The sequence below is a fragment of the Lipomyces chichibuensis genome (assembly GCF_038497645.1).
Source record: "Lipomyces chichibuensis strain CBS 12929 unplaced genomic scaffold V1513scaffold_17, whole genome shotgun sequence".
Taxonomy (NCBI): domain Eukaryota; kingdom Fungi; phylum Ascomycota; class Lipomycetes; order Lipomycetales; family Lipomycetaceae; genus Lipomyces; species Lipomyces chichibuensis.
In genome coordinates, this window is record NW_027117469.1 from 150,485 (window position 1) to 171,235 (window position 20,751).

The 20,751-nt window shown below is 47.8% G+C and overlaps 8 protein-coding genes across 8 annotated transcripts; 4 read left to right on the plus strand and 4 right to left on the minus strand.

Annotated features, from left to right (window-relative positions):
* Window positions 1-329: 329 nt before the first annotated feature.
* On the plus strand, window positions 330-2,106 carry V1513DRAFT_445430 (histidine phosphatase superfamily). Its single transcript, XM_066898102.1, has 2 exons — window positions 330-1,567; window positions 1,637-2,106. Exons 1-2 carry the CDS (start codon window positions 483-485, stop codon window positions 2,046-2,048), a joined length of 1,497 nt encoding a protein of 498 aa, XP_066753379.1. The 5' UTR covers window positions 330-482; the 3' UTR covers window positions 2,049-2,106.
* V1513DRAFT_400353 (uncharacterized protein) lies at window positions 2,080-5,730 on the minus strand. Its single transcript, XM_066895483.1, has 4 exons — window positions 5,357-5,730; window positions 5,021-5,295; window positions 4,306-4,967; window positions 2,080-4,253 (listed from the first exon to the last, which is right to left on the minus strand). Exons 1-4 carry the CDS (start codon window positions 5,492-5,494, stop codon window positions 2,128-2,130), a joined length of 3,201 nt encoding a protein of 1,066 aa, XP_066753380.1. The 5' UTR covers window positions 5,495-5,730; the 3' UTR covers window positions 2,080-2,127.
* An 860-nt stretch (window positions 5,731-6,590) lies between these two features.
* V1513DRAFT_445434 (L-Aspartase-like protein) lies at window positions 6,591-8,874 on the plus strand. The gene is made up of 2 exons (XM_066898103.1): window positions 6,591-7,211; window positions 7,333-8,874. The coding sequence occupies exons 1-2, from the start codon at window positions 7,017-7,019 to the stop codon at window positions 8,722-8,724; spliced, it is 1,587 nt and encodes a 528-aa protein (XP_066753381.1). The 5' UTR covers window positions 6,591-7,016; the 3' UTR covers window positions 8,725-8,874.
* On the minus strand, window positions 8,866-10,047 carry V1513DRAFT_445436 (40S ribosomal protein eS6). Its single transcript, XM_066898104.1, has 3 exons — window positions 9,953-10,047; window positions 9,616-9,803; window positions 8,866-9,549 (listed from the first exon to the last, which is right to left on the minus strand). Exons 1-3 carry the CDS (start codon window positions 9,956-9,958, stop codon window positions 9,018-9,020), a joined length of 726 nt encoding a protein of 241 aa, XP_066753382.1. The 5' UTR covers window positions 9,959-10,047; the 3' UTR covers window positions 8,866-9,017.
* A 156-nt stretch (window positions 10,048-10,203) lies between these two features.
* On the plus strand, window positions 10,204-11,362 carry V1513DRAFT_75628 (uncharacterized protein). Its single transcript, XM_066900603.1, has 2 exons — window positions 10,204-11,092; window positions 11,147-11,362. Exons 1-2 carry the CDS (start codon window positions 10,338-10,340, stop codon window positions 11,292-11,294), a joined length of 903 nt encoding a protein of 300 aa, XP_066753383.1. The 5' UTR covers window positions 10,204-10,337; the 3' UTR covers window positions 11,295-11,362.
* Window positions 11,323-15,002, minus strand: V1513DRAFT_469692 (P-loop containing nucleoside triphosphate hydrolase protein). Its single transcript, XM_066900139.1, has 6 exons — window positions 14,772-15,002; window positions 14,525-14,687; window positions 12,804-14,473; window positions 12,396-12,747; window positions 12,234-12,340; window positions 11,323-12,182 (listed from the first exon to the last, which is right to left on the minus strand). Exons 1-6 carry the CDS (start codon window positions 14,958-14,960, stop codon window positions 11,430-11,432), a joined length of 3,234 nt encoding a protein of 1,077 aa, XP_066753384.1. The 5' UTR covers window positions 14,961-15,002; the 3' UTR covers window positions 11,323-11,429.
* Window positions 15,003-15,431: 429 nt separating this feature from the next.
* V1513DRAFT_445442 (phosphoribosyltransferase-like protein) lies at window positions 15,432-17,081 on the plus strand. The gene is made up of 3 exons (XM_066898105.1): window positions 15,432-15,982; window positions 16,041-16,774; window positions 16,832-17,081. The coding sequence occupies exons 1-3, from the start codon at window positions 15,823-15,825 to the stop codon at window positions 16,892-16,894; spliced, it is 957 nt and encodes a 318-aa protein (XP_066753385.1). The 5' UTR covers window positions 15,432-15,822; the 3' UTR covers window positions 16,895-17,081.
* On the minus strand, window positions 16,990-20,748 carry V1513DRAFT_415277 (uncharacterized protein). Its single transcript, XM_066895810.1, has 4 exons — window positions 20,548-20,748; window positions 20,184-20,486; window positions 17,524-20,127; window positions 16,990-17,471 (listed from the first exon to the last, which is right to left on the minus strand). The coding sequence occupies exons 1-4, from the start codon at window positions 20,599-20,601 to the stop codon at window positions 17,121-17,123; spliced, it is 3,312 nt and encodes a 1,103-aa protein (XP_066753386.1). The 5' UTR covers window positions 20,602-20,748; the 3' UTR covers window positions 16,990-17,120.
* Window positions 20,749-20,751: the final 3 nt, after the last annotated feature.

Below are 20,751 nucleotides of genomic sequence, written 5' to 3' on the forward strand. Positions count from 1 at the left end.
TCCTCATTAGGCATTTTAATTGCCTAATATAGAACAAATGCTAACCTAATTAGGGAATATAGGGTAACAAGTGAAAGATAGGGTAACGTTTTTCATGCTTCCATATGTACCGTCGATTTTCACTGAAGTATAATTTTTTCGAATTTTCCATTTGAAAACAAAATAAATGCGACTAACGTATTATTTAATTTTAAGCCTTATAACTGCAAGGTTGGTGATGCTATAAGAAAGCTGTAATTCGCCGTACCAGATGACATAAGGATGGAACGACCCGATCACGGCATTTGGTACGCAATGTTCAAAATCCGGGGTTTGGTGGCCGTTTAATACAAGCGCAAACCTAGAAATACCCTACCCCTAGTCCGACAAATGTCGTGGACTGATTACTGCTCTACTGCCCCTTAATGACAATGAAAGCACCTGCTGTAGCAATGGAAGCTACACCATTTTCATTGCCATCGAACTTAGTGTAATGGCAGTTAATGAAGTACGCATTTTTGCATCCGGTGCTAGCAATGCCGCGTTTAGTACTTTTCCTGGTCGTCATATCATCGTGTTTGCTCGCGTACTACTTTCGCGCTCTTTCGTCTCTTCCGTCGGCATCGGATCCATTAAGGCTGCAGGCAGTTATACAAGATTGGCACATATTCTACCACTTGGGCGGGTACAGTCCTTGGATTAAGCATCAAACCTCGACAATCTCGACTCTCCCATCACAATGCGTGGTAGATCAAGTCCATATGCTAAGTCGGCATGCAGAGCGCTATCCTACGCGGTCGGTCGGTATCAAGATGAAGTCTCTCATTACGAAACTAAAAGCGTCTGGGGCGAGTGTGTTACCTTTTCTGGAGAATTGGGAGGAGTTTTTCGAGGTGGATGAGGATGGGAAGAGTATAGATTTGGAGGAACTTACTCGAGAAGGTAAGTATGCAGGACTTCGGCAGGCGTACAATTGCGGAGTGAAACTGCGAGATCGCTATGATAATCTAGTTGATCGCGTTGACAAAGGAGAGAACAAGACATTTTCGATATTTTCATGTTCCTGCTCACGGGTGCTACATACGGCTGAGAATTTCGCGCTCGGGTTCTTTAAGGAGGATGAGCTGTTTGCAAATGTGCGGCACGTTATCATCCCCGATGTAGCGCCACAAAGAGGGGCTGATACGCTCACGCCAGTTAAGGCGTGCCTTCGATACCGACAGGATCCGGAAAAGGGAAGGAGTAGAGGACATGTACTTTCAGAACAGTTCAAGTCAGTCTATCTCTCCCGCGCCTCGAATCGCCTGCGTTCGCAATTTGATTATGATTTCAGCGTGTCTGACTTATGGTACATGCAAGAACTATGCGGGTTTGAAATTCTAGCCACAGGAAACGAAGAAAGTCCGTGGTGCGGTATCTTTACGCAGCGGGAATGGGAGGAGTTCGCATATGCTCGGGACCTATTACATTACTATAGATCAGGACCGGGAACGCCATATAGCGCGGTTATGGGCTTTCTGTATTTAAACGCGACTCGCGAAGTTTTGGAACTAGGACCGGAAAAAGCCGGGAAATTATTTTTCTCTTTGTGAGTTGTTGCGATTCGTGTGTCGATTGTGTAGGTTTTAGTTGTAAGTTGTTAACTAGATTTTGACAGTGCACATGACGGTGATATTGTCCCTTTAGTCGGTACTTTGGGCCTATTTCCGGAGGTTGAACCGCTGCCACCTACTCATGTGCCAGATAATCGCAATTGGAAGCTCTCGTCCGTCGTTCCAATGGGAGGCCGTATCATCTTTGAAAGGGTATCGTGCGCATCAAATATTGGTGCTCGAAGAATTGGTGTGCGAATTCTTGTCAACGACGGTGTTGTACAGGTTCCGGGATGCCAGGCGGAGACCAGTGATGGCGGTATATGCCCGCTGGATGTATTTGTCAAACTTGTAGACCAAAAAGGCGAAGAGGTCGGTCAGTTTGATGAAGTGTGCGGTTTAAACGAAGGTCTCGGTAGGCGTCCTTCATTTTTGAGACAGGATTGGGAACGTCGACCTGGCAGAGTGCAGTTATAGTTACCAGTCTTTGATGAGCAAGAATTAAAATGTCAAATACATATTTTCTAGCAATCCACCTATCGTACATGCTAACCAATCACGAAAAATCCATTAAATCGTCACCCACACTCTTTGAAGGCTTCGTGGAACCTGTAGTCCAATCGTCACGTACGTTCGAACCAGGAACAGGTGCCCATCCAGCGTCAGCTTTCTTCATCGCATTCCAATATGCTTCATCCTGCACTGGATACGAAGCATTGCTCCCATCTCCGGCTTCGCCATCATATTCTATTGGCGTCGAAGCAGACGTTTTCAGCTTTGCATGTCCCCATCGCTTCACCTTGCGTCCTCCTGTGGGAAATCCGAATTGATTCAAGTAATTATCTGGATCATTCGGTAACTCATCATTTCCAACAACACCAACATATCCACCGTATGGCTCGTCGTCATTTTGGTTTTCGTCATCACGGCTCACAAAATTCTCAGCCTCCTCATCAATGAATTCAATTCCGTCATCCTCAACAGGTGGGTTATCGTCGGCATCATCAATGTAATCTTCCTCGCCATCACTAGCTGACGAGATCGAGGGCGATCGTGGCGCGACGTAAGGATTGACGTAGTTACTGCTACCCTTTGGTTTAAACTGATTATACTTTTCAAGTATCTCTTCTCGGTCAAGCATATCCTCGTCGCTCTCGCTCTCAGAATCAATGGCATGTGTCTGAGCTCTAGCTTTTCCTTTGTCTGCCACCGTAGGTCGGCTAATAGCAGCAGGCACGCCGACATCAGTAGAACCCTCCTGGCGTGGCAAATTGGGCTGTTGCGCCGGCGCAATCGCTGGTGAAGTAGGACCGGCGATCCCCTGATCTTCCTCACTCTCATTATCATCGTCAGAATAGCTGGCAGGCGGTCCGTGCGAGTGATACCGCAAAACATCAGCGTCATCATAGCCATGGGTAGGCGCAGCCCGATAACTACCTCTCGGACCGGATGGTCCCGTAAACATGGCAGTGTCGGCATGGTAGTTGTCATCGGCATCCAAGAAAAATTCTGAAACTTTTGAGATTTCACGTCTTAGTGCTGGCCTTCGCGTGGTGCTCTCAGTATATCGTGGTGGGCGGGTGATAGTTTCGGCATCTCTATCTGTAGCATATTTACTCTCACGAATGCCAGTCTGAAATCGTCGATTAGCTTGAGCAATGGCTTCCGTCGTTTCCTCGTCAACAGTCTCCGTGATGCCGATTTCATCGAATAACGATTTTGTGCTGGCAAAATCGTCGTATTCGAACTCCTCCTGAACACGAGCGGGACGACTGCGGCGCGGGTCAGTATTAATTGTCTGGATGTAATCTTTCAGAGCAGCTGGTAGGTTAACTGAGGGCGTAACGAGTTTGGCAGCAGGCTGTGCATCATCGCTGTTGATATCCATCGCTTCGTCATCCGATTCAACTTGCTTGGTCCTCGCTTTGTCCGTATTCGCGTCAGCATTGCCCTGTCCTTCGGCCATAGTTTCTTTCAAACCAGGATACGATGGCCTAATAAACCGCGCATTATCCTTGTCGGGATTCCACATCTCAACCCTTGCTCCAGTTTGTTCCTTGAGAGCCGAGTTGGTATCAATCTCCTCAACATCATCAACCTCGTCTGAGTCGAAGTCAGTCTCTGAATGATCCTCCGCCACGACTTTATTGCCTCGCAGGTCAATGCTGATGACACGTTTACCTCGACCATTGCGTTTCGCGTCCAGAGCTTCCATCTGCTTAAGAGTACGTTGCTGCTTGCGAAGCTGCATTGCGCGCTCGGCAGGCGTCGACCATCGATCACTACCTGAGCCAGGTAAGTCGAAATCGCTAGCATTATCAATAATTCTGGTTCGCTGCACTGAGTTTGCCTGGAATGATAACAAACTGGAGAGCTGATCGTTCGCACGATCTAAGCCTGGTAACATTGCCTGGTCCGTTGTGAGCGGTTGTCCTCCCGCGCTGCCTGAATACGTGAGTCGTGCGTTACCACCAGTTGTCAGCTTTTTTGATTGCTCATTATAAATTTCGTTCTTGAGTTGTCCACGTTCCTGCCGGAGCTCGGTTACGAGCCCGTCGTACTCTTCCTTAGTTAGCAGCGGAGTGTGGCAAGAAGTACAACTCCCTAGGCCCTCTTTTACGCAGATAATCTTTCCGCAATTTAGACAGTTCGGAGCTACCTCGAGTAGTGGATGACGTTGTGCTACTCTCCTGTTAGAAGTGACGCTTTGAAAGTAAGGTAAGCGTATGCATACCTTGACAATTGCATATCCGTCGCTCACTCGTATCGGTGTACTCAGCTTCTAAAATCCTGATAGCGTCTTCAACTTCCTGCAGCGAATGCACCTTGATAGACTTTTGCCCATTTTTCTCGGCTAGCGCCGCACCTACTCCGCTCTTTACTGGCTTCGTCGCGGCTTTCTTTGTTGCCAAGTCTGACATCAGGGTACCCTCTGCTTTCTTCTTCGACAGAGACGAGGTCCGTGGCGCCGGTACAAGCGCTGTTGGAGATTGTGACGAAGAAGCGGCAGGGGTATTGACTTTAACTGGCTCCAATGGGGTCGAAGCTACAGCAATATATTCCTTCTTCGCCTTGTCCGTGGCGCTGTTGGAGGTATATGACGTTGATAGATTCTTTGCAAGAATAGGTGGTGGCGCAGCCCAGCGTGCATCTGTCTGGACAGACGGTGATCGCGATCTGGAAACCGGAACCAAAGTTGCCGTTGATGAAGCCGGCGATGGGGTAGAGTTTGCTGACCTTTTGCCGTTGATTGCCGACGCAATGGATGCCGCTTTCGCTGTGGTAGTTTCCAGTAGAGGTTCCGTCGTTGAACTTGTAGTCCATGCCTGTTGAGGAGCTGGTTGTGGTGTAGGCTCTGGAGTTAGATCGTGATGCCGCTTCTTGCCTTTATCCTTCCTATAAATAAGTCAGCGATCCCATCAGCGGCTCCTCCAACTTGTGCAATATACTTTACACCAATATAATAATCCTCCCCGTCCGCCTTTTTCATATACCCACGCCCAATATCCGGCGACTGCGTATTCGTTGCAGACGACGCTGGCTTCGCCAGACCACTCGAACTCGAGATCTTCTTCGCACCAACCACCACTCGCTTCGTTACCATACGAGTACTACCGTTATTCGATCCGGATCCAGAGCTTTGCTGCTTCGCTTTCGGCGGCCATCGCCGAGAACAAAATCCGTGAATAAAATCAAGCGATGCGGCTTCATTGCCTAGAAGTCCCTATATCCAGTGTGAGAACCCTTCGTTGTAACTGTCAAATATCGTTAGAAATACTGCGTACCTTGAAATGTTCAGCAGCTTCTTCTGGTCCTGATAAAGAAGCTGCATAATGCACTATTTCTTTCAAAGCTTCCTCGTCTATCGGCAACAGTGTGCCAAGATTCCGAGCTGCGATGCCCTCAAACGCTGCCGACGACATCTTTCGCTAATTTTCGCTGCTGTTCAAAAGAGAGATTAGTAAAACATGGGCTATATTTGTATCGAAGTCGTGCTAATAGCAGTTGGCGACCAGGGGCTACTGAGAAAGTGTTGTTGATGAGGCTGTGACTGGCTCCGTCTGATTAACTAATTGATCTGTGGGCGCCGAAAGAAGCGACAAATCGTTCAAACGAGAGATTTACCGGCACTTGGAAACACAGATTTTGCAGCGAACTCTTTTGGCCATCAATCTTAACTACGGGATGTAATTACTAATTAATTTATTAATAGTTTATAAATAACAAGCTATTTATCGTTATGTCAGCCATAGCCGTCAGCATTGCTGGTTACTTCACACTGACCATTGGCTTCGAGTACTCGATGTCAGACGTGCCATCATAAACGATTCCTCCAGATGAGCAACAGTGGCGTAGTTATGGATCTGAGTTCGAAAGAACTCTACTAAGGAAATCTGAGAGTGCATCTTCCTTACTTTGTGTTGTGATATTAGGTTTAGATACAGAGGCTCCAAAGTTCGTGATCAAGAGCCAGCCCTGTAGCAACAATTGGTTGCTGCTAACAATTTGCCTCTCAATTACTGATGTCCACCAAAGCAGCCTTTCGCTGGAAGAGCATCAAAGTCGGAAGATGTGAAAGAAGTGAAGCAGAAACTCCTATGCCCCGCTGTGAGGCGCTCGACCTCTTGACGGTGAAACGGACCAGCTCTACTCTAGACTAAGTGTGACTCTCTCATCTTTGGTTTGCGGAAGCATCGCTGAAGGAGGCGGTCTAGAAGAGCACCAGTCGTCATTGAACACAGCAAGACCCTACAAGAACTTAGGAGCCGAGTGTCTAGCCCACCGAAGACATTTCCACTACAGCCAGTGGATGAATTTGATTTCATGTGTATAAGGAATGCCGTCCACCGTCACCGTTCCAATATTGTCACACAAAGCCCAAAACTAGAGACAGGCAATTGCGCGAAAACCCTCGATTTAAACCCACGAATTAGTGCCTGTAACGGAACCGCATTAGAGACTTATCACAGCATAGCAAACTGCCCACTATATCCATTATACTATTACCACAACCAGTAAGCTAAATAGAGAATAGTACTGTACAACTAGAATGAATAGTTTGCGCGTTGCTCACATATCTCAGAGTCTACAAAGAGTCGTCGCGATGTGCGTTGCTGGCCTCTCCGAACCCGAGAACCGATACTCGAGGCTGGGGAAAAGATCCTTACGGCTTTACAATGAGGGGCGTTTTAGGTTAGCTTCTTGCCGGATACATATTAGTAACCATTGCTATTGGCGCGGAATAACGTGACCGGGAACATTTTGAACTCAAATAGACCCGCTCTGGGTGATATCGGAAGTGCACAGGAACTCTGTCCGAGGCAAGTATTCTGCGCTTCCTCCATCCCGAATTTCTATAGACCCTCCGACTCCTGCTGTTACATACTCCGTCGCCTACGGACGCATCGTCTCATTTATTTACCTCTCTCTTTCCATCGACAAGCAATGCTCTCGTCTGCTGCTTCTCGCCTTGCTGCGCGAACACTAGCCTCTACTTCCCGGTCTTCAGTCATCCTTTCCGCGAAACTCAATTCGCGTCACGTTACTGCTGCTTCCGACGTCAAAATCCCCGCTCCAGTCAACTCAATCTTTCCCACTTTTGCCATCTCGAGATCATTCTCAACTACCTCCGTGAACATGGTATGTCTCAATATGAACAATTTGTTTTGCTAGATCGCTCCAGTTTGGTCCAGTTTACCGAAGATTTGTCTAGCGGTGTGATGTTGGTGGAAACCTATGCCTTTGACTAACGTTCACCCAGACCAAGCGCATCGAGACCGACGCTTTTGGCGAAATCGAAGTCGAGGATGACATGTACTGGGGAGCGCAAACCCAGCGCTCTTTTCTGAACTTCGACATCGGCGGTCCCACCGAGCGAATACCGCTTCCGGTAATCCATGCGTTCGGTATCCTCAAAAAAGCCGCGGCTAAAGTTAACGAGCGATACGGCCTCGAGCCTGAGATCTCGAACGCGATTCAGACTGCGGCGCAGGAGGTCATTGACGGCAAACTCAATGACCACTTCCCTCTCGTCGTTTTTCAGACTGGTTCTGGTACTCAGTCCAACATGAATGCCAACGAGGTCATCTCAAATCGAGCGATCGAGCTCCTCGGCGGCAAGAAGGGATCGAAGAAGCCTGTTCACCCCAACGACCACGTCAATCGCTCTCAGTCTTCTAACGACACCTTCCCCACTGTCATGCACATTGCTGCTGTCATGGAGATCAGCAAGACCTTGATCCCTCAGATCGAGCTTCTCCACGAGTCCTTCGTCAAGAAAGTCGAGGAGTTCAACAGCATCATCAAGATCGGCCGTACCCATCTCCAGGATGCCACACCTCTGACCCTCGGCCAGGAGTTCTCCGGCTACGCCACACAGCTTGAGTACGGTCTGGAACGCGTCAAGTCTGTTCTTCCCCGTCTGCGCTATCTCGCCCAAGGTGGCACCGCCGTGGGCACTGGTTTAAACACCAAGAAGGGTTTTGACGTTGCCATCGCCGAGGAAGTCACGGCGCTCACCGGCGAGCAGTTCTACACGGCTCCTAACAAGTTCGAGGCACTCGCCGCCCACGATGCCATCGTCGAGGCGTCTGGCGCTCTGAACACCATCGCCGCGAGCCTGTTCAAGATTGCGAATGACATCCGATACCTCGGCTCTGGTCCTCGATGTGGATATGGCGAGTTATCTCTCCCCGAGAACGAGCCAGGTTCGTCGATCATGCCCGGCAAGGTCAACCCGACCCAGAACGAGGCGCTGACTATGGTATGCGCACAGGTGTTTGGCAACCACACCGCCATTACCGTCTCTGGAGCGTCTGGCCAATTCGAGCTTAACGTTTTCAAGCCAGTCTTGATCCGCAACTTGTTGTCTAGCGTCAGACTGTTGGCTGATGGCTGCCGCTCCTTCCGACTTCACTGCGTCGACGGAATCCAGGCCAACACTAAGCGCATATCGCAGTTGATGAACGAGTCCCTCATGTTGGTTACTGCACTTAACCCCAAGATTGGCTACGACGCCGCGTCTAAGGTCGCCAAGAACGCGCACAAGAAGGGTATTACTTTGAAGGAATCCGCTATGGAGCTCGGCGTCTTGACTTCCGTGGAATTTGACGAGTGGGTCAGACCTGAGAAGATGATTGGCCCTAGCGACTAATCGGGGAGAGAGTAATTAGATTGGATACACTGGTCGGTTTCGTAAATTTTGGAAGTATATGTTTATAATGTACGTAATAGACAGATATACAACGTTTAGTAGATAATTATGTTATTTGCTGCCATTGTCTTGAAGACATTATCACGGAAAACAATGTACTTTGTAGTATCTAAATTATTTTGATGTACATGCGGCTACCGAAATATACTACACAAAACTAACAATAAAAGCCAACAACCCATAAACCAATACACTTTTTGTCGTTCCATTGTCATCTTGCACTAGTCAAATATCTAAGCCTTGATGGTCGACGCCCGCATGGAGGATGCCCGTCTCTTCCGGATCTCAGCCTTCTTAAGCTTATCCTCAGCCACGCGCTGAGCCAACAGCACAGCATAGTCAGCAGCAGCCTCCTTCTGAGCCTCAGCCTTTCTGATCTTGACAGCGGTCCTACGACGCTTGCGCTGGAGAGTCTGAGGAGTAACGAGACGCTGGATCTTGGGAGCCTTGGAGATGGTCTTACCGTTCTTCTCGACCGTGCGGCGGACAACGTACTTACGGACATCATCTTCCTTGGTGAGACCCCAAAACTTTCGAATCTTGGACGCACGCTTAGGGCCGAGACGCTTGGGGTGATCCACGTCGGTCAACCCCTCGATGTCGGAATCACCCTGCTTGACGATGGCAAGAGAAAGGACAGCGAGATCATTTGCCACAATGCAGCCTCGGACGGACTTACGCTTGCGCTCACCGGTACGGCGGGGTCGATAGCAAGAGTGGCCCTTGGACAGCAACAGGCGAACACGCGATGGATGCATGACACCCCTAAATTCGTTAACAATCGTTCACTACAATATATACCAATTCGAGAACGTAATAAACAGCACGTACTGCTTCATGGGGAATCCCTGCTTGTCGTTACCACCGGTGATTTTGAAGATGTAGCCCTTGAACTCATCGCCGACGCTGTCGCCCTCAACCTCCTGGCCGATACGCTTTTCCATGAAGATATGAGTGCGACGCTCTTCGTCGATCTCAATCAGCTTCTGGGTGCCGTTCGCTGGATATGAAATGTTGAGCTAGAACACAAACCGCGTTAACGTCCTTAACATCTAACAGAAAGCAATCCGTAGAGTATCTTCTTGTTCCGGGCAATATTTCTTCTTGTTGCCAACACTTCCATTCCATAATTGTCGCAAGAACAACTCTCGATATTATATTCACATACCTTCATGATGAAAGTGCCGAAATAGAAATTGCGAACTTGCCGAACCGGTGGACTGTCGTGGTAGTCTCAAAATCCGTGATCTCTCAGAATCGTAGTGTTTCGATCGTTTGGGTTCACGCAGCAAAGCTTGGGACTGCGGTGAACTCTGCCGCAAAAAGAGCAGTCACAAATTTAGGTCTATACCCTAACGTTGAGAAATGGGAAAATTAAGTGTTTCGTAGTCTACTAGTCACATGATTAAAATTGGGTAATGAAATGGTTACTATTGTAAGATCCTGACAGAATATTATTTACTCGATAAACGAATTTGATTCAACAGCTAGGGTAAATGTATTAGCAATCTCTCATCTTTCACCAAACTGCATAGACAGTATAGCTACATAATATGCCAGAGACGCAGCCGTTTGCAGAAGCACTGTCTTCTTCGCCGCAGTTATTTGCGAGATTGCTACCAACTGTATATTTCGACAAATATCTTTCCCTTGATCCACCTATCCGACCATCCCTTAGATCACCTACACAGTTCAGACCCTGCAGTATAAATACCTCAGCTCTACCAAACACATTTGGATCATCTGTAGTACGGATGGGTGAATGCATAGCAGTATGTGGAATCACAGGATATATCATTGACTCAAACGAAGCCGGCCGTTCAGCGCTCTACACTAATGTTGACATTGTCGGACGAGCAGGCCCGCCACAATCCGAATTAATGAGCATGTCAGAGTGGATGTATGAGACTGCTTTAGCTACAAAATTATTCGATCCGGTACAGCTTCGGATAGAAAATACCGCGCAGACAGTTGTCTTACAGGCGCAGATCCAACTTTTGTCGCAAATGTATTCGGGAGACGTCGCCTGGGCGGCCCTGTTGGCTGCGTTGGCAGTCACGAGGATACCGAAGGCGATTCCGGCGGATGATGAGGAGACTCTCACTGCTGATTTTGGAACGGAGCCGGTTGTACGGTTTTCGAAAACGGAAACTAAGAAGCTAGAGTTGAATTATGAGAATCTGCCATGGTGCGTTAATTTTGGTGTCATGGATGACACAGGACTCGTGCTGGCGGATTTGGAGGGTCGGGTTGAGGAAGTTAGTGTTCAAGGTCGTATAACAATTGTTACCTCTTCAGTGAAAAGCAGGTGAGTTTGATTTCTCCACCGCTTTCGGAGGCGAGTTAGTAACGGTCAATTTAGCATTCAAAACTTGTCCATATCCGCAGGGAAAGGCATCATATCCAAAGAGCATATCCGCCAATGCATCGCCTTGGCCAAGAACAGGGCTGCAGAGTTGGATTCGATTTTGAACTCGCAGATTTATCAAAGTAATGGGAACCGGTGGTAGAATGATATCAACAATATATGTATTATATGGGAACACAACAAAACAAAACTGTATTAATCCCTACATGCATTATTAGAAGCCTACATTATGACTTAACAATCACACGGCTGTTCACGCAAGTACTAGCTATTCATATTACGCTGTAATAGCCTGTCTTAGTCGGCGTCCAACTTCAGCGTATTTGCGAAGTCTGCCAAGTCCCATCTTGGCAGGTTCTTTACTGGGGTTCGGCAAGAATGTACCAGAGTAAATGCAATGAACAACCATCTTCTGGTGATATTTGAGATCAGGAAGCAATTTGGGCGTAACCAAGAAGTACTGGCTTGCATTCTCCTGGCAAGCAACATCAACCATTCGGCTATGAACCATTCGCTCATTTCGGGGATCCATACCCTGGTTGATCTCATCGACAACTCTGAATGGCGCCTTGGTGACGCACTGCAGCGACATAAGGTAGAAAATAGTCGAGACAGACCGCTCACCGCCAGATTGGCGTTGATGGGTGAGAAGTTGAAGTTGCTCGTGCTCACGGAATTTTACCTTGATTTGAATACTCCAGTTCTCATAATCCTCATCTTTGCCCACGTTGACTGCGCCGGCGCAACCAATGGATTTGAAAGCTTCGGAGAACTCCGCAGATATTCTGCTGATAAGGCTATCTAATTCTGGTTCCCATTCACTACGAATTTGAGTAATCTGCGCATGCAAATCTCGAATTTGCTCATTGCTCGTCTCGACCTTCTCCTGAAGTCTTCCAATTTCACTCTGTCGCTTCTCATACTGCTCGATAACATGCTGGTTTCCACCGAAAATGCTATCGAGCTCCCTCTTAGTGCCAGCGATTCTACCATCTAGCTCATCAAGTGTCATATCTGTTTTATCTGACAACTAAATGAAATTAGTAGTCTTATCGGTGAATGTTATAGTAGCCGTTCATACTTCTCTAATTTGTTCTTGCTGTTCCTCCGTCATGGCTAACATCAACGATTCGAGTTGTTCATGTCTGGTGGCGGCCACAGCCTTGAGATCTTGGAAACGTCGCTTGGCTATATATACGATCAGTACTGCCTGGCAGGGTTTTAAAAATTGCAAAATGCATACCATCCTTAGCTTCTTGACCAAGTCTCTGAAGATCTTCATTTGCCGTGGCGGCGCGATGCTTGAGTTCCATGGCGTCACTTCGTTTCTTCAACGCAGCAATAGATTTAACCACAAAATCCTTACGCGCCTCCCAGACACGCTCTAGTAGTTCGACAAGCTTAGTCGCATAGCTCTCGCGATGGTTCAAGTACTCCCGAATCTTCTCCTGAGCTTCGGCAACATTTTCCTCAGTATCGTCAGGCCTACTTTCAAGATCCTGAATTGTCTCCTTAAGGTTTTCCACTGATTCACAGGCTCTATTCCAGTCTTGGAGCTCCTTGTGCATCCGCTCACGAGACTTTGCAAGGGAGTCCTAGATATAAGCATGTGAGAAATAGGAAACACAGGTCAAAATTTAAAAAAACCAACCTTCTCGTTCTTAAGTTGTCTAATCTCAGCAAGTCTCTCCTGGAAAACACTGAAATGCTTCTGTCGCTCCTGCTGCAATACCGCCATCAATTCATTAGCTTCATCAATTTCTTGAGTAAGCTGTGCCTTGCGTTCTTGGTCTACACCGCCATCTGACAGCAGTTTCGTAGCACGGACATCGCGCGTTTGGGTGTAAATAGCGCGATTGCCGTAAAAAGATCTGTTAAGGAAATACGAGTCCTTTCCAGAGATATATCGTCTAATTACTGGATTTCCGTCGGCTGTGACAAAGTGTTCAATTTGATCTCGCTGCGCTGGCGACAACGCACGGCGGGAATACGCAAACTCATCGAGATTGGCGGCGTGGCAAAGCATATTGAGAACAGGGTCAGGAGCCGCGACGGCGTCTAATAGAAACCCATCAAAATGCAGCTTTTGCAACTGTGTAGGCGAGCATCTCTTTTTCCACTTGTCAAATGTGGGATGATCAGTCCCAGAGTACTCAACCACCGGGACGTTCAGGCGTTTCTTGTCTATAACATTCTCGGTGAACGTCACATAATCCTCGCGCGACAAGCAAGTAAAAGTCAGCATTTGGGTTCTGTGAACCACGGATTCAATAGCATCTGTCAAGTTCTGGTCAATCATCGTAAGCGTAAGGATCGGGGGCTCGAACACTTCGTCCTTGAAGATATGCTTGTTTTGACGGAGCCAGACGACTGCGTCAAAAGTTTCCCGGTCAACCTTTTGGACGTGCCTCAGCTTCTGATTGCTAACCATTTCAAGAGTTTTAATCTCTTCTTGACATGCGGTGATACGCGCGTTCAACTTTGCCAGCTGGCTATCAACGGCATCTGTGGCAGACTTTGCCTCATCCCGTCGGCGGGTAGCGTCCCTATTCAGCTGACTATTCTCCGCCATCTTCTTCAACAGCTCACCCTTTCGGGAGTCGTCTGGCCGGTTAGCTGCTTTCTCCTCATTTTTCTCCAAATCCTGCTTTGCCTTAGCAAGTTCTCGCCTGAGTTTGTCCCGATTTTCCTTGTACTCCTTAATCGCAGCCTTCTGTTCATCTATCAAGGTCGTGAAACTATCTTGGTCCTTGCATTTGGAAGTATACTTCCTTAAAGCTTTGTCACTAGCAGCGTTCGACGCCTCGAGAGCTTGGTTAGCCTGCCTAAACAAATCCATTGCTGTTTCTGCCAATTGCAATGAGGGACCAGCGCGCGCCTTCGCAGTCTCGTGTTCGAGTCTTTTCTGTCTAGCAACCCCCTTGGCCTCCCTTACTTGATTAGCAAGTGCGGAATACTCAACAAATGGACGGTATCTTTCGAGTAGCTCTATCTCTGCCTGCAATCGTTCGCGCTCCTTGAAGCGTTCAACTTCCACTCGCGCACTTTCCTGGCGTTCTTTCAGTTTCGCCAGTTCATGCTCGTTGGACTCGGCAGCGATTGCGATAGACTTGTATTCGGCGTGCAATGCCTTGAGTTTCTCATGACGGGACAACATCTGAGAAGACCCAGTCGCCCGTTCTGTTTCGATAAGAAGGTTTTGTGGCGTCATGCCCGCAAAAGATGCGACCTTATCTTGCGGGAGAAACTGGCACAAGTTGTCGATTTGAACATTGTATCGATCAATGAGCTCTTTCACGTTCTTGGCAGTCTCGCGCTTGCCTACGCGCATCCGGTAAGCATTCATCGCAAACAGCTAGGTTTTTATCAAACTTGGCATACCATCTAGACTCCATTCGGACCTGTTATCCTTGTATATAGTGCGTTCGATGACAGAGTTGGGCTCGCCACGGAAGCCTTGGAGCTCAATCTCAATCGTAGCCTTATTCTGACCATTCTTGACGAACTCGCCGATATCCTTCGCTCTGGCCAGAAGCTATCGTGAGAGTTAGTAACACGATTTTTGGGATTCTGACCTTTGACTACTTTCACGACAAACCAGGTAATAAAACAACTATACCTCGGGCCTCCCCCCAAGACCTAGACACACAGCACAAACAAGCGTACTCTTTCCCGTGCCGTTCGGACCGATGATCATGTTCAAGCTGGGACCGAGACGGAACTCTGCGTTGGAATACGTAACGAAGTCGCGCATAGCGACGCGCACGATGGCGCCAGGTGCGTGCCTTTCGAGTGGCCGGTCTGACATGCGCGGCCTCTTGACGGAAGGCAAAACATCAGCGGACGCAGAGGTACCATCATCGTAGATGTTGTCGTCCTCATCGAAATTACCTTGGCGCCTGAATGATGGCATGGCGGCGCGTAGATACGCGTAATGTGTTAACGACTGCGGAAGAACCCGAAGGACGACGCGTTGGTGAACCTCTTTCGTCTCCCGCCTCGACGTGGTGGAGTTGACGCGTCAGGGCAATTAGTGCCCTAACCCTACAAACCACAAATTGTCAATTCCCAGTAAGTTAACTAACTTAATTTGAATTAAAAGTCGCTAAAACCCTGAACCCCACGCACGCTCTCGTGGGCTGTCGGGCTTTATATAATAAATATGTCAAAAATTCGATAAATAAGCTGTATAAATGCTTAAGTAGATTCTAAACGATAAATGTCATATTGCGATAATTAGCCGGCGCCATGCCGCCGGCTGAGTGCAGCATCATCGGGTTGAGGCTCCCAAAAAAACTCCGAGAAAAATCTCCAAAGCGCTGTCAGCGTAATAGTTTCTCTTTACTCCTTCTCCATAGCCGAGCCGAATTTCTCCTATTTTCTGTTGCTCATATTCGGAACACTTTAAATTACTAGCAAGACTATCTGCGAGAAAAACTTAGACGGTGGATCCGGTTGAATTATTCAGTATGTCGTCGAACTCGATAAAGCTGCTAGCGGGCAACTCTCATCCAGAACTTGCCAAACTTGTTAGCATGCGGTAAGCCTTTTTGAGTCGACAATCACTATATATATTTAGTCAAAGCAATCATATACTGACGGACGTTGGGCATGTTATCTGGGCAAAAACTGGATCGTGCGCAGTTTAGACAAGGAACTCGGCAGCTCAAATGTCGAGGATTGTCATTGCAATTAAAGATCCAGTTTTCTCCCAGATATGTGCTTGTATCACTATTAGACTAGGGATCGAGCTGGCAAAGATTGCAGTATTTCAATATTCAAATCAAGAGACATCGGTCACTATTGGCGAATCAGTAAGAGATGAAGATGGTTGTGCCTTGTTCGAATATCTAGATGTTGGAAGTTTATGAACTAACTTGTAGCTCAGTGTTCATCTTACAGACTGGCTGCGGCGAGATCAACGATAATCTTATGGAGCTTCTTATCATGATCAACGCCTGCAAGACGGCGTCCGCGCGACGGATCACCGCTGTAATGCCCAACTTCCCGTACGCTCGCCAAGACAAGAAAGATAAGTCCCGGGCACCTATCACTGCCAAATTAATGGCCAACATGCTACAAACCGCGGGCTGCAGCCACGTTATCACCATGGATCTCCATGCATCACAGATACAAGGTTTTTTCAACGTCCCAGTCGACAACTTGTACGCCGAACCGTCAGTTCTGAAGTACATCCGAGAGAACGTCGACTACGGCAATGCAGTCATCGTATCGCCCGACGCTGGTGGTGCCAAGCGTGCCGCCGCGCTCGCAGACCGACTTGACCTAAACTTCGCACTTATCCACAAGGAGCGACAACGCGCTAACGAAGTCTCGCGAATGGTGCTCGTTGGCGATGTTGCTGGAAAGGTAGCCATTTTGGTGGACGATATGGCGGATACTTGCGGAACGTTGGTTAAGGCAGCGGAGACTCTTACTACTCATGGCGCTGTTAGCGTTATCGCTATTGTTACGCACGGTATTTTGTCTGGCAAGGCCTGTGAGAGAATCATGGACAGCAGACTGACGAAGGTTATTTGCACTAACACCGTTCCACATGACGATAAAAAGATTATCTGTCCGAAATTGGATACCATTGACATTAGTCCTACGTTGGCGGAGGTACGTATACTCAATTTTACACATATTTCTATCGATTGTCTCTAACATACGTCCCAGAGTATAAGAAGATTGCATAATGGCGAGAGTGTGTCGTACCTCTTTACTCACGTTCCTCTATGATAATGGTAAATTTGGGTATAAAAAGGCGTATCTGTTTTAAATAATAAAAGGATTGTCAACTTTGCAGCGATTGTCTGATTCGGACAACTGATTGTTTCGTGCGATAATTAAAATCCTACATTGAAAACGAACAGCACAATCATACAAATAATTTGTATAAAATCAGAACACGCCATGTATATCGCTAGTCTATAATCTTTATCCTTTATATACTTCCAATATAAATTTAAACATTAACAAGCGAAATTCCAGGTGTACCAGGGACCGCGGCCTCAGCCTCTTTAGGATATGCAATCGGAACTTCCTCACCGGTAAGGATGTTCGTACAAACGCTGGAGCCATCCTTGACCTCAAACGCCTCAATACTTTGACTACCGATTCCTCGCTGCAATATGGGGATGGTTGCCTTGACAGTCTCGACTTCGTCGAAGACGAGCTTGCGATTGAAGACTACATCAGGAGATTCCTTGCCGCCAGTAAGGCGATACTTGAGGTGATTGACGAATGGCATAGATCGCTTCATGTCACCGAGTTTCTGGACCTTGGCAGTAAGATCAGGTGAGAACTTCAAGGAGACCTGCGGCATCGTTAGTTCAATTCCAAATAGCATCTCTGTTAAGACATCATACACTGTCGAATGCATCCTGGACAAGGTCGAGGTACTTGTCCTGCCATTCAGGGAACTGGAGAGCAATATAAATGGTCAAATTGGTAGGCTTCTTAGGGTCGAAGGTAATGGGCTTGCCCTTCTTCTGCTTCTTGATATTGGCCCCCTCAGTCTCGCGAATTGAGCGCGCGACGCTGCGGACATACTCCAAAGCAGCAGTAAGACCGATATCAACTGGCTTGCTAACCTCGGGAAACAAAGCGAATTGGATAGACTGTGGCTTCTTAAGAACTTCGGTCCAGATGTACTCAGCCCAGTGAGGAGCGATAGGAGTCAAGAGCAATGCTTGCTGCTCAATGTATCGCAACACGAGATCCTTGTGCATACCAACATCGTACGAAGTGGCTTCTCTGTAGTAATCACGAGCAGCCTGGAAATCGTACAAGCCAGTTTTCAATGCTGCCTTGTAGAAAGCATTGTCGTAGTTCTTCTTGGTAACTTCAACAAGGACGTTCATCTCATTCTCGAAAGCTCGATCCAAGAAGGAATCCTTAGGACCCGTTCGGAGATTGTCCACGTTCTTAACTTGATCTTCGCACCATTCGCGCATGGTATACAAACGGAGAATCATAGCATTGGCGTTGCTTTCGTCAAAGTTGGCATCCTCAAAAGTATCACCTGCATCCGCCAAGGAAATTCTAGCGCAGTCAGCGCCGAATTTCTTGACGATCTCATTTAATGTCATGAAGTTGCCAGTACTCTTGGACATTTTCTCGTTGTTGAGCAAGAGATGACCGTTGGTACGGACACCACGTGGCCAGTACTTCTCCGGAAAAAGCGCGACGTGGGTATACATGAAGAAGGTCAAATGATTGTTTATCAAGTCCTTGCCAGAAACTCTGACATCAAGAGGGTAGAAGTACTCAAACTCTTTTCTCATTGCCTTCAACTTGTCCTCAGCGATGGTGGTTTCCATCGGATAATCGCCTCGGGTAAAGATATAGTCGAAAACTGAATCGGTCATTTCTTCAGGGCTGGCATTCGCCAAACCCTTAGTCTTGCCAAAAATGTCGGAGTGTAGGTAGTGAGCAATAGTGTAGTAGGCCATATAAACAGTTGAGTCAGACAAACTTTCAACAAGATACTGCGGATCCCAAGGGAGACGTGTTCCAAGACCGTATGACCGAGCACAAGCCCAGTTGTTCAGCCAATCCAAGACCGATTCGAATGCGTGTCGGGACTCAATACTGTAGGTATTCATGTGTCCAAGCAATCCGTAGGTCTGCTTCTTCCATTCCTCCTCGCCGTAGTCAATGTACCACTGGTCTTCAAGAGATACAACGCACTCGTCGCCACTTCTGGATATAACCAACGACTCCGGCTCATTGTAGACGAAAGCATCACCAGCTGCAATCAAGTCATTCTTCACCTTATTCTTGGCAATCTCGACCTTCTCGCCAATATAAGCACCGATTAACATGGTACCCTGGTAGAAAGCATCCTTATATGCAATCTCCTTCGCTTTGGTCAACAATTCCTTGTCTTTAGGAGATTGAATTTTCAACTCTTTGACAATCGCAACAGCAGTGAGATCTCCATAGGTAGGAGTGGTGATAATAGGAATAGGCTCAAGAGATGCCCATTCTTTGTCGATGCCGTAGTAGTCAGCCTTCTTAGCCAACTCAATCACTGTAGCGTAATCATCCGGAGAGTCGGAAGGCACAGACGTCACGACGCCGGTACCCTTTGAAGCCAAGATGGTATCCATAGGAAGAACCCGGACTTCGCGATAGACACTCAAAGGAGCATGGACCTTGGCACCAATGAGCTCTCTGCCGGGAATCTCCGCCAAAAGTTTAGCATCCCCGCGCACCGGAGTGATCTTTTGGAAGGACATGTTCTTTGCCGCACGCGAAGTGCATATGTAAATCTCTGTAGGGGAAATCTCATACAAGCCATATGTGATATTGGGGCTGACAAAACAGCAGGTTTGGCCATACATAGTCTCGGGCCGAAGAGTAGCAGCAATGAAAGAAATCTTCTTGCCCTCAGTGTCGACAGCAGCCTTATCAAGTGTGAGCTTCGCCGCCGCCGGCCACTCCAATATTTGTATCTTAATTCCTGTATATTCCTGCGGATTGACACCCTCACCACTCTGTCGGTCGTGATCCATACATGGCTGACCATCTTTGGCGGAGTAGATGGTATATCTCAAGCCAAACTTCACCTTGTTCAATGCCTTGAGGCTCCTCATCTGCCACCTCACAAACGCGTCGTAGTATGGATTGGCATCGGTAGTGACCATACTTCGCCGCCAGTCAATTCGAGCACCAAAGCTGTCGCAGTCCTCCTTGCATTTAGGAGGAAAGAACTCGAGCCATTGCTGCGGATCGGCAAATTTCTGAACTTCTTCTCGAGGTATTCCTAGCTGCAACATAATTTCAAACTGGAATTTCCCACGACCCTTCTTCGCAGCAGCCTTTGACTTGTTAGCTCGGAACTTGGTAGGATCAGTCTTCGCATCAGCAGGAGCGGCGGCTATTTGTGGCTCTTCGTCGTCGGCGGGGGCATTCTCGAAATTGGGACCAAACATCTCAATCTCCCGGGCAAGCTTGTCGGCACAGGCCTGTTTTAAACCGTCAGTGCCTATGATATAAGATCGCACTTGAGATTCAAGCTTACCTTAATTGGCATACCCGTGCAGTGGAATCCGAGAGGGAACAATGCGCGCTTGCCAAGCATTCGCTCGTAGCCAGTCTGGAACTCGACCTTACTCATGGTAAATGAGTGACCAGCGTGTAGTACACCGTTCATGTAAGGGTAGGCCATGGTGCCAAAGAATTTAGGGTACTTCTGGCGAAGTTCATCGGGATCAGAAATCGACGTCTCCTCGACTGCGGGAGGATTGATCTCGAAGATCTTCTCTTCGGCCCACCTCTTCTGGCACTGCTTCTCTGCCGCGATCAGTGCGTCTCGCTTCTCCGTCTACGAACAGGAATTAGCATCAATTGCCTCTCCACAATTCAGCTATGGAAGAAACACTCACGTTCTCCATCACCAACGTCTTGGCCGCCGGAGCGGAGGCATTTGCGACAGTCATTTGCTTATGTTCAGTACCAATTGACCAAATATAGAAGTAAGTAGTAAGCTCTCGCGATATCGCTCAAAGGTACGACGTCGCTGTCCTGCTAATAAGAGAGAACTATAAGTGACAACCGGAAGCAAATATTGCTAATCGATTTTTTCGTAG

Coding starts and splice junctions, on each gene's coding strand:
- V1513DRAFT_445436 (XM_066898104.1), bottom strand. Junction 9,550..9,615: donor CAGGGATTCCCCATGAAGCA/GTACGTGCTGTT, acceptor TAACGAATTTAG/GGGTGTCATGCATCCATCGC.
- V1513DRAFT_415277 (XM_066895810.1), bottom strand. CDS start 20,601: ATGACTGTCGCAAATGCCTCCGCTCCGGCGGCCAAGACGTTGGTGATG. Junction 20,128..20,183: donor GCACGGGTATGCCAATTAAG/GTAAGCTTGAAT, acceptor GGTTTAAAACAG/GCCTGTGCCGACAAGCTTGC. Junction 17,472..17,523: donor TCCAGGATGCATTCGACAGT/GTATGATGTCTT, acceptor ACGATGCCGCAG/GTCTCCTTGAAGTTCTCACC.
- V1513DRAFT_445430 (XM_066898102.1), top strand. CDS start 483: ATGAAGTACGCATTTTTGCATCCGGTGCTAGCAATGCCGCGTTTAGTA. Junction 1,568..1,636: donor GGGAAATTATTTTTCTCTTT/GTGAGTTGTTGC, acceptor AGATTTTGACAG/TGCACATGACGGTGATATTG.
- V1513DRAFT_400353 (XM_066895483.1), bottom strand. CDS start 5,494: ATGTCGTCGGCAGCGTTTGAGGGCATCGCAGCTCGGAATCTTGGCACA. Junction 4,968..5,020: donor GATTATTATATTGGTGTAAA/GTATATTGCACA, acceptor ACTTATTTATAG/GAAGGATAAAGGCAAGAAGC. Junction 4,254..4,305: donor ACGGATATGCAATTGTCAAG/GTATGCATACGC, acceptor ACAGGAGAGTAG/CACAACGTCATCCACTACTC.
- V1513DRAFT_445442 (XM_066898105.1), top strand. CDS start 15,823: ATGTCGAGGATTGTCATTGCAATTAAAGATCCAGTTTTCTCCCAGATA. Junction 15,983..16,040: donor ATCAGTAAGAGATGAAGATG/GTTGTGCCTTGT, acceptor CTTGTAGCTCAG/TGTTCATCTTACAGACTGGC. Junction 16,775..16,831: donor TTAGTCCTACGTTGGCGGAG/GTACGTATACTC, acceptor CATACGTCCCAG/AGTATAAGAAGATTGCATAA.
- V1513DRAFT_75628 (XM_066900603.1), top strand. CDS start 10,338: ATGCCAGAGACGCAGCCGTTTGCAGAAGCACTGTCTTCTTCGCCGCAG. Junction 11,093..11,146: donor ACCTCTTCAGTGAAAAGCAG/GTGAGTTTGATT, acceptor CGGTCAATTTAG/CATTCAAAACTTGTCCATAT.
- V1513DRAFT_469692 (XM_066900139.1), bottom strand. CDS start 14,960: ATGTCAGACCGGCCACTCGAAAGGCACGCACCTGGCGCCATCGTGCGC. Junction 14,688..14,771: donor GTCTTGGGGGGAGGCCCGAG/GTATAGTTGTTT, acceptor CTCTCACGATAG/CTTCTGGCCAGAGCGAAGGA. Junction 14,474..14,524: donor GAGTCTAGATGGTATGCCAA/GTTTGATAAAAA, acceptor GGATGCGCGTAG/GCAAGCGCGAGACTGCCAAG.
- V1513DRAFT_445434 (XM_066898103.1), top strand. CDS start 7,017: ATGCTCTCGTCTGCTGCTTCTCGCCTTGCTGCGCGAACACTAGCCTCT. Junction 7,212..7,332: donor CAACTACCTCCGTGAACATG/GTATGTCTCAAT, acceptor ACGTTCACCCAG/ACCAAGCGCATCGAGACCGA.